Consider the following 11,027-nt stretch of genomic DNA (forward strand, 5'->3'; position numbering starts at 1 on the left):
ATAATAATTGTTTGTTGCATTATATTTTTTACGTTATTATTTAATGAGAAAAATGAATAATATGAATTAACATAAAAAAATTATAAGAATGATTAAATTCTAATTTTTTTATAAGGATGAAATATTTCTTTAACCTAAAGCCGACGATTTAACGTGTAAGGGACTTATTAATTAATAAAAAATTTCACGGTGAAAATAAGTACTGAAATGTTTGAAAATGAAATTTATATCTCCTATGTTCATATATTTCAATGTTAATGTTTAGTTTTTTATTTAATAATTAATAAGAATTATTTATGTAACTTGCAAATAAGTGCAAAAATAAATGAAAATTATATGTGCATATATATTATATTGGAATAAAGATAGACGTGTCATTATAACATCTATCTTCCTTCTTTTCGCCGATTTTTTTTATATCCAAACAAATAAATAAATAAATTTCTAATTTTCTTTTCACAAAAAGATAAAAATGTTTTATTAATTGGTAATAAAATAGTTAGTCTAAAAAAAGACAATAAAACAAAAGAAGATATTAATGTCACACATTTAAGGCTCAATTTTTTTGATATGGAGGCTTTGTGTGTGTGTTATCTGGATATGGAGTCATGGGATGTAATATAAATATGTGGGGCAGCTTTTTTATTATTGTCAGACCCAACAACTCGGACCGTGCGAGTTGTTTGAGTGTCATGTTTTGCATAACAAATCAGTAGGTCCGATTTGAGGATGAAGAGAGGTTGGAAATCTGAAAGATGTAAATCGTACCCTCCGAGTTGTTAACATTCTGATTTTTTGTGTGTGTTGTGTTATGAAATCGGAGGGTCCGAGTTGATTTTTTATTAATTTTTTGAATTCACTAAAGGTAATCGCATGGTCCGATTTGGTTCGGACTTTAAATAAAAGTTGGTGAAAACTGGATCAGACCCAACAATAACTCGCAGTCTTGCATCCTCTTATTCTCCATCTTCAAGGACTCTTTCTTCTTATTTTTAGTTCCTCTCTTCTTTACTTGTTTCGCATAACAGCTAGAAATCTAAAACCCAAGTTTATAAGCTTGTTAATGTGATTGAGAGAAATGAGTGACAGAATATTATTGAAGGTGTATTATTTTGATCAGATTTTGTTACAAACATCTGAAGAAGTAACATTTGTTTGTGAAAATTCGTTAAATGTTGTGATTCCTTTCACAATCTCATTTGAAGAGCTCAAAGGTGTGATCTGTGAAGAGATTCATTCTGAGAGGGCAAGAAGAATATCCTGTATTCTGTATAGATATCCTATACAAGTGTTTGGTGGATTCGTCCAGTTTCAAACAAAATATGTAACGGACGAAACGAGCATGCAAGATATGTTTTTTATGTATATTGAAAATCGGAGTCAACTCTCGTTCATCGAGTTATATGTTGAATTTGAGCAATCTGAGGCCGACCAGAATATTTTACGGAAAAATTACAATAGTGACAGTGAAGAAGAGTTCGAAAGCAACTACGTATTTTTTGGTCCAGATGGAAATGAGGTTGAAGGTGACGGAGCTATGGCTCCGGATGTGTCTGACGTGGCAACTGCACTGGCAAACGATGTGCCGTTTGAGGAGCTATCATTCATGCGAGTTTTAAATTTGGAAGTCATGCATGTTCCGGAATTTTTGGATTATATCAGTGCAGGTACGTAATTCTCCGTACTCATAAGAAGGATTGGAATTATTTATTAATTTATCTTGATAGTTGGACTAAGTAGCTTAGTGAGGTGTGCGAAAATATACTCGATAAGTATTTATTTTTGTTTACCTGTTTGTGTATTTAACTTTAAGATAGAAAATTTATTTGGGAGTTATTGAATTAGTTGAATATAAATTAGAATTTATTCATTAATAAGTAAATTAATTAAATATCTGTTAATATTTATGAGGTAATTTTGTAAATTAAGTAAATATAAATTGGTATTTACTAATATTTATTAGTAAATTTGTAAATTATATTAATATAAATTAGTATTTATTAGTATAGAATGGTAAACTAGCAAATTAGTTAAATTAAAATTAGTATCTGTTAGCCGGTTAGTTGAATATAAATAAGTATTTATTAGTAAATTAGTTAAATATAATTATTTTGGAAGTTTTTTTTTATCATAATTGATGCAATAAAAATTGTTTTACCTTAATTTTCGAATGATTAAATATTTGTGTTTTTAAAATTGGTTGTATGGCTGTTTTGGTGGCAGAAATTCTTTTTGTCGCAGATGGTGAATTTGCCGTTGGAATGGAATTCAGTTCCAGGAAAACTGTTATTAAAGTGATAAAAGAGTATACTATTCGAAGAAGCGTAGACTACCGGGTGTATGAATCTGAGCCGTTGACATTTTATGCGAAGTGTACACAGTATGGGTCAGGGTGTGATTGGCTTATTCGGGTTAGCATACCATCTAGTAAAACTCATTACCATAGTTCACATTATTGATACATAAAATCTGTAAACATACCATAGTCCACATCATTATGAATACAATAGTCCAAGTCATTAATACATAATGTCCAACACATGCAAAGTACCCTAAACATTGTCCACATTTTTAAGACAAAAATAAGAGTATTATACCACAACTACTTTCTCATTGCCCACTTGACATCATTCACGAAGTTCTTGCATTTCTTTGCGGCTTTTTTTAACACAGATGGAGTGTATCGATTAGCGTTGCGACGTGGCGGATCAATCCTCAAATTGTAACCTTTGCCTTTGTCATCCGGAGTGTGTGTCTGACCTGTATACACAATAATAAAAATAATTAAATATTGTGACATTAGGTAGTCAAACCAATATGGATACAACATTTCATTTAGTAAAACGACACAAAGATACCATTTATGAAGACAAATTGAATAGCTAATCAAACATGTAAAGCACAAGACAAAACATAATACCATCATTGCGGGATTCCTCATCCTCATCGAACTCCTCTATTTCATCCTTCTCATCATCGTCTTCCTCATCCGGGTCATCTATTATATACACATTCGTGTCTTGCTCGGGTGTGTTAGCATCTTCTTGAAGAGGTCCCATGGAGACACGGTTAGGATTTTGACTATTAAGTACTCCGCGTCCACCTTCACTTCTACTAGAGTCAACAGATACGAACCCTCCAGAAGCGACCGATGAGGTATGGCATGGGAGCCTCGCATCCAATGAATACTTACCCGCCAGGAACTCAGGCTGATTGCCATATTGTGATTGTCCGGCATCTGCAGCCATGAACCCAAGCAATTGGCTAAAAGAACCTCCTTCTCCGGGTTCAAACTGTGACATACCCCAATATTGTTGATGCATTGAAAATGACGGGGTGAACTGTGTCTGAGGTACGAACTGGCTTGAGAACTGAGGTTGTTCTTGTAGAAGTGGATTCGGAATAGATGTTTGCAGCGACTGTGGATCCAGTTCCTCATTGTCATTATCCATACCCTCATTATCCTCATCCATACCCTCATTACCGTCATCCATATCCTGATTACCCTCATCACTGTCTTGACCCACAAGATTCGACAAGTTTAACTAGTTCCCATATTTTGACCTGTACCAGTACACATAAGTTTCCAATGGATGCTGTGAATTCATGGGAAGCTCAGAAAGAACGTAGTTATACCTGTTTGTCCAATACATAACCCAACTTGAATGACTCGGTGTTGTGGCCCAGTTAAAATTCTTAGGACCAGTCAGGACTTCTCCATGGGCCTTGTCCAGACTCCGCTCTTGAGGAAGTACTCCCTGTAGGAAACCGAACTGTCGCCTATACCTATCGGTAGCATGCCACTCGATACATTCAAATGACATTAACGGAACAGTAGTGGTCCACACAACCGACTGCATATAGATTTCAGTAGGAATTATGTTCGGATCCACGCGATCCACAGCATATGCAACCCACACAAACTGGAAAAAAAAGAAAAAGGAAACTACTGATTACAACCCAAAATACCAATAACAACAACAATGCAAGAAAGCTTCATAATTATGTCTCAGAACACCAAACCCGAAACTAAGAATTCTTTAATTAAAACATACCTGGCCTTCCTGGAGTTCATCAAAGGCCTTCCTAAAGTGAGCTAGATTAAGATATCTATATCGTCGATCACCACGCTCCCAGTTACGCCACCTAATATCATATATTCAATTAGCTAAACTGGATTTTAAATATTAAGTTACAGCTAGATTGTAACGTAATATTACCTGTTGGCTAGTGGAAAACTGTGGGGTTCCCTAGGAAGCGGCGATAGATATGGCAGTCGGATCCAAGCCCAACCGAGCAGAAGTGTTATTGGACCATCCATTTCTTTACAGTTATAACGAGATGCCCTGCATAACGCCCTGTAGAGGTGTGCTAGGCATGCCGATCCCCAACTATACTGTCCAATACTGGCAAAATCACGAAGCAAGGGTAGAAACTTTCAGTGCACACCTGCCCCAGATTTATCCCCAAACAGGATCGTCCCGATCAGCAACATAATGTGGCACTTCACATACCTCTGTATACTTATTTCATCAGTCAACTGAATGTTTTCTTTTAGATCCTGCAGCCAAGTCAGTTTTATGCAGCATCCTCTACACTCCGACTTACGCGGTGCAACTCCAAACTGATGCAAACACTCCGCCTCCAACGCTGAGAAACTACTCATTGTCATCCCAGTAATTGTAAGACCATCCGTCGGAAGACCAAGAATTAGAGCAACATCTTCAAGACTTACGGCACATTCACCAATTGGAAGGTGAAACGTATGTGTATCAGGGTGCCAGCGTTCGATTAGAGCATTCACGAGTGCTTTCTGATTTTGTACGACACCAATTTGAGATGCATGGTAGAATCCAGTAACTCGTAAATGCTCCTCCACTCGATCGTTGTACCGATCCGGCGGAACTGGATGGTTACAGGTCAACATTCTTAATTTCTGTAAGAAACATAATAAATTATTAGTCAACTCATTAACTACTATTATTATATTACTTACTACTAGAAGACAAGAATTTTTAAGCTACAGTCACTCATTAACAAAATCTGCACAACTAACTCAACAACAAATATTACTTGAAACCGCACATCTGTCAAAATTTTTTTGACTTAATTCGACTAAAACAAATAATTAGTGCTTCCAAAATAAATTATTAATAACATTAACTAATGAGTACATATACATAGATTCATAATACATATATATACATATATTCTTAATCAAATCTCAAGAAAATTAGTAAATTAGAGATGCTGTTTGTTTATTTATTTGCGATATGAAAAAGAATTTCCTAATATCTAACATTATTATTATTTGTAATATTAATTATCTATTAACTATAACTATAACTTAGGTAAAATTACACACATATTTCTAAATTTGAAAAAATATTAATAATTATTGTCATTTTCTTCTTAAATTTATTTTCTAATAACAATAATAATTAACTTCCTAACAATGATGATTACAATTAACAAAAATAAAGTAACACACTTTTAAAAATTAATAATAACCATCCAGTTTTTATTTATTCCTGTGTGCAAAGCCACAATAATATTTAATATTCTAACAATTATAAATAATTAAAAATTTATAAAATATTTCAAAAAAAAGTTGTATCCAAAAATTAATAACAATTCGGTTAACATTTTATAATTTGTTTTTTAAATATTTTCATATTTTCACTTCTTCCAAAATTATAATAATTATAATAACAAATATTAAACAAATTAAAAAAAACTATTGCATTTTTCTTTTAAACTGCAACATAGTCTAACAATGTATATAGCATTAACACACTAACAATAATAATAATTAACACACTAACAATAATAATTTTTATCCAGAAATAGTGAAAAATTTAAAGAAAAAAATTAAAAATAGTCCTAACCATTTTATGGCTAATTCTAAGTTCAGATCTTAACAATAATAACAACAACTAAGTTTCTAACAATAATAACTATAATTATAAAAATTAAAAAAAATTTAAACAAACTTACATAATTAGAATGACTAAGATAGTGCATAATATGAAGCTCAGGGCGATCAACATCTTTAGATTTTTTTTTTTTGGCATTTTAATATTTTCTCCACCATGCAAATCCACCAGCAGCAGAGAAAGGAAGCACAACTATGGAGTTTTGAGGTTGAAAGTAAAGGCTGAAAGTAATAACTCGGATGGCGGGTGAGACTCCTTAATGCATCCAGCGTTTTAGTCTGTGGGACACCGTTTGGGGAGCTACAATTGCGTGCCACGTGTCCACCATGCAATAAAACGGACCATCCGTTTTCGTAGCACCAAATCGGACCCTCCGTGTTGCACATTTGATGTCACACGGTCCGATTTGAAACACACCTGACACCACATCCATGTTCACCCCCTCCTTCCCATAACCCGGTGAAGCACACCCCTATAGTCCATATAGAAATTAAAAAGTGCACATTTAACATGAAACATCTAAAAAGAAAAGAAAGAAAAAACGGTGAGATATAAAAAAGCAGGGACAAATTTCTCAAAACAGCTTGAGAACCTCGCCCATGTCGTCAAAAGCAGTTTGCACTATTTTTGAACTTGAGGTATCTTTGTTATCAAAGACTTTAAGATTTCAGACTAACCATATTTTTTATAATGTTATTGCTGTCAAACTTTGTCGGAAATTATCATAATTATCAACACCTATTGTTTTTGTGTTTGAGATTCACCATTTTCACAGCTCATCAAAGTTTTCAGGTGCGTTAGTAATTTTCAAGTCAAACCAAACCTGAGTTAAGCGAGGGTATTTAATTAGATAATGCAAGACGATTTTTTCCTCAATTTCACATTTAGGGCAACGAATGAGTGTTGCTAGAATTTTAATTTGGATTTTTTTTCTGACAAGTATGTCATTATGAACTGCTTTTCAGAAAAAGAGTTTGACCTTAGCTGGATATTTAAGGTTTCAAATTGAATGCCAAAGCTCCTTTTAATGGAAGATTTCGAGAAGATATTCCTGAGGAAGATGAAAAAATTAGAATCTGATCTGATAACTAGAATTGACTGAAGAATCTCTTTTATCTTTTTCTCATATAAGTTTATCTAGTCCTTGAATTATAGGAGTTTGCAGAATTATTTGAGCTATTGTGTCTGAAAAATTATTGTGAATTAGATTTTCATTTCATGTATCATTAGAAGGCATTAATTGATTAACCCAAATTATGTTTTGATTTGAAGAATTCATAGTATTTCTCTGGTGTCTCTCCTTATTATTCGTTTAATTATCTTTATAGATTCGAACCTGAGCACCATTTTCAATATGCCATTTCCTCCTTTTTCAATCACATTCCTGTCTTCAAGAATGCTCCACACAAGAGGAATTTTGGCCGGTTTAAGCATTCATGAAAGGAGAAAAAAAATTTTGGATTTAAGAACTTGATACACCAATGAATCAGTCTTCTTCAATATCCTCTGATTCTGTTTCCCTAACATAGCCAAATTGAAGGCTTTTAAATTTTTGAAATTTAATCTGCCTTGATTTTTATTCTTGCACACAATATCTCACTTTATCTACTAAAATTTCCTCTCTTTTTTTTCTATCCCCACCAAAATTGCATCATTTTTCTCTGAACATTATTAATGAGAGTCTTTAGTAATTTGAAATAGCTTAAGGTATATATAGGCACAGTAGAACTGATGCGAAGTTTTGCAACATCACAACTCGGCAAGTGTACCGAATTGTATCAAGTAATATCATGGTGAATGAGTTATCATTTTTACGAGAATTAAAAGACTAAGCAACAATGATTAATTGACTATTCTAATTAGACAAATTAAGAAACAAAGAAATGAATGAGAAATTAAGACAAACGTGTAAACAAAAGCAATAAAATAGTAAACAGCGAGTGTGAAGACAATGATGGTAAGAATGTTAAGGTTTCAGCGATTTTTACTTTCTAGAAAAACAATCATTGTGTTCATTTATTTGAGGTATGCAAATATCAATCACAACAAATCATAAATAATCAAATTCCAATTTCTTGATAATTTAATTTCTCTTTAACCTAATTAATCGCTAATTCCTTAGTCAATTATTTAAGAAAAGAGATGAAGTACAATTCTGATTTAATTTCAAAAAAGATTCAAGAATAGTCCTTAGGTTGAATTATATGTCACTTATTCAAACAAGTCCTAAACAATTGAAACTTATAAGAAAGAATGATTTCCAAAAGTTTTAAATCCAAATTTTATGTCACTTATTCAAACTAGAGCAATTGAAACACTATTCCTAGTTAAATAAAAAATTAGTGAGAAAGAGTTTTCAAGCTAATTCAAATATTAATTTTTTCAAAACGATATTTAGAATCCAAAATAAAGTTAGAACGTTTTTCAACAATTCTAAATCTTTAGGGATGAAGAACGAAAACTCAATCATGAACAGATCAAAGCATGAATCTCAAATAAAGTAAACACTTAGATTAATAATCCATAGAAAGATGAACAAAGTTCCTAACCTTAGCAAAGGAGATTAGTTGCTCCTGGTGCAAATAAAAACAAATTCTGAATTGAAAAACAGCTGGAAGAAGAGAAGAAGAGAGACACGTAAATGTCTCCCTATTCTTTAAATATTAACCCTAAACCTCATTAATTTAGAATTAAAACTAAATCAAAATAAAATAAAATAAAATCTCAACTAATTAATGCTCATTCAATAGTTTTCCATCCTAAGTCAAGCTGTAGATAATTCTCCATAATTGTCTATCAATACTTTAAATCATAAGCCTTGTGCTTAAACTTTAATCATCAACTTAAGTGCCTTAAAAGATTAGAGATTAGTGAGAAATTTGACAAGATATCACAAGTCTAGGAGTGGCCCATTGTTTCATGTGTGAGGCGCAGCATGCCACATGTGAAGCACAGCCTAAAGAACAAAGAATTGGAGGCCTCTGTTTAGTGTTACATGAGGCGCATGGAGTTACATGTGAGGCACATGAGCTTGTGCGTGAGGCGCATCTAAGGAGAGCGGCCCCTGGAGGCGAGAATCGGTGAGGTGTAAGGCGCATGGCAATGTGGTGTTTTCTAGGAGCTCTCTGTTTAGTCTTTATAAACTTGTTGCTATTGCTTACTCTTTTTTTTTTGTCTTTGCTTAATTTCTTTCAAGATTCTCCTGTAACAAAAGAAATTCACACACTCAAAGTAATATGCACTAAACCATGAATTGATTACTAAAAATAACAAGAATTATTAGCTTATGCCTTATGGACTGAAATTAAGAAGAAAAAACTACTAAAAATGGGGATGCATCAAGAAGCCACTGCTTTAACCAAAATTTTCCACCCACTCGCTGACAATAATGATCGTTTCTACTGATTAAATTTTTTCATTATCTTTTGTCTTCAATATAGATAAAAGTGGTTGTTTTTTATTTGTTTATAGTTGCAAGGAGGTCTAAATATTTATCCTGGGAGCCAATATATAGAACCTGTAGGATCTTAGTAAACTCGTGTCCCAATTCCTCTGGAGTATTCTGGCTAAAGAAGACTGATGATGATTTGTTCGGGTTAGTAATCTACCATTAATCTCACTATACTCCTGTAGTAGCCGGAGTAAGTTCTGACAAGTTTGAGCATTGACTTTTTCAAACAAAATCGAGTCATCTGTAAAAAACAAATGACTAATGGTGGGACATTGCCGGTTTAACTAGACATGAAAACTCAACTCTTTGTTCATCCTTGTAGAGTAGAGAGATAAACCTTCTGCATAAATAAGGAATAAAAAATCATAATTACACACTCTTATTTTCAGCCAATCCACTTTTGACAAAAATTCAACCTCTTTAGCATCTTCCAAAAAAAGTTTCACACAACTTGGTCATAGGCGTTACTCATATCGAGCTTCAACGCCAAATGATAATCACCATATTTATTGTTCTTTAGGTAATTCATAAACTCACGCGCTATAAGGATATTATCACTAATTAACCTGCCTTTAATAAAAGAACTTTGATTTATACTTATAATTTTATTCATACAAAACTGCATCATGTGAACCAATATTTTTGAAATTATCTTATAAAACACCATACTCAAACTAATAAGTCGTATCTGAGCCATAAAATCTGCACCTGCAACTTTAGAAATCAAACATATCTACGTGTGATTCAGGAATCAAAGCATTTTATCTCCGAAAAAAAAAATTGACACCTACTTGATTGACCTCCTTTTTGATAATCACTTAATAATACTAGTAAAACTTTACTGTGAAGCCATCCTCATCCAGTGCTGAAAAGAAATTAATAGAAAAAACTGCTCTTTTAACTATTTCATCAGAAATGAGTCTCATACGTATGTAATTCATTCTGTTATCAACTTTGTTTGCTAGACCTCTTAACGCCTCTTTTGGGTCTTTAAAAATTAATGTAGCAAACAATTTCTTGAAATAAATTTCTGCAACTTTTTTAATACCCTCAACATTAGACTTTTCACAACCCATCTTTATCTTTTAATTTTTTTAATTTATTTTGTCTATTCAAATTTCTAATTTTTCCTTCATGTGCAAACAAAAAGATATTATTAGATATAGTGTAGTGCGAAAGGTAACAAATTTTATCTGAAATAAATTTAAACAATAATTATTTACCAAAATAATTTTTTATCTTTATTTTTTAAAATTTGGTTTTTCTTAGCTGAAAACTTGCAATTTGTTAAAATTTGCCTATTAAATCGGTGAACTTCATTAAAACTAATAAATTTTTCTATTGGTGCGACGAACTTATGCCTATTTTCGTACGATTTAGATTGTATTGTTATATTTTTATTTTTTTACTTAATTCACATAATTTAAAATTTAAAATTTTAATTTAAAATTTAAATAGATATAATTTAAATTAATAATTTAATTTAATTTGATAAAAATAACATAATTATGTTATTGTATTTATATAATTAATTATATTTATTCAGTTTACAAAAAATTAACCGTTTTAAATTGACCATATGAGACAATAATATAATTATATTTATTTTTATCAAATTAAAATAAATCATTAATTTAAAG

The 11,027-nt window shown here is 32.0% G+C and overlaps 1 protein-coding gene across 1 annotated transcript; it reads right to left on the bottom strand.

Moving 5' to 3' along the window:
* Positions 1–4,216: 4,216 nt before the first annotated feature.
* On the bottom strand, positions 4,217–4,927 carry LOC107490750 (serine/threonine-protein phosphatase 7 long form homolog). Its single transcript, XM_016111553.2, has 2 exons — positions 4,515–4,927; positions 4,217–4,406 (listed from the first exon to the last, which is right to left on the bottom strand). Exons 1-2 carry the CDS (start codon positions 4,925–4,927, stop codon positions 4,217–4,219), a joined length of 603 nt encoding a protein of 200 aa, XP_015967039.2.
* Between the last annotated feature and the right edge of the window lie 6,100 nt (positions 4,928–11,027).

Source organism: Arachis duranensis, chromosome 5 (genome assembly GCF_000817695.3).
Source record: "Arachis duranensis cultivar V14167 chromosome 5, aradu.V14167.gnm2.J7QH, whole genome shotgun sequence".
NCBI classification, from domain to species: Eukaryota; Viridiplantae; Streptophyta; class Magnoliopsida; order Fabales; family Fabaceae; genus Arachis; species Arachis duranensis.

What these genes read in the sequence shown, in the direction of transcription:
- LOC107490750 (XM_016111553.2), bottom strand. Translation starts at nt 4,927, where the DNA reads ATGTTGACCTGTAACCATCCAGTTCCGCCGGATCGGTACAACGATCGA. An exon ending in GATGAAATAAGTATACAGAG is followed by an intron (nt 4,407 to 4,514) that starts GTATGTGAAGTG and finishes TGATTTTGCCAG; the next exon opens with TATTGGACAGTATAGTTGGG.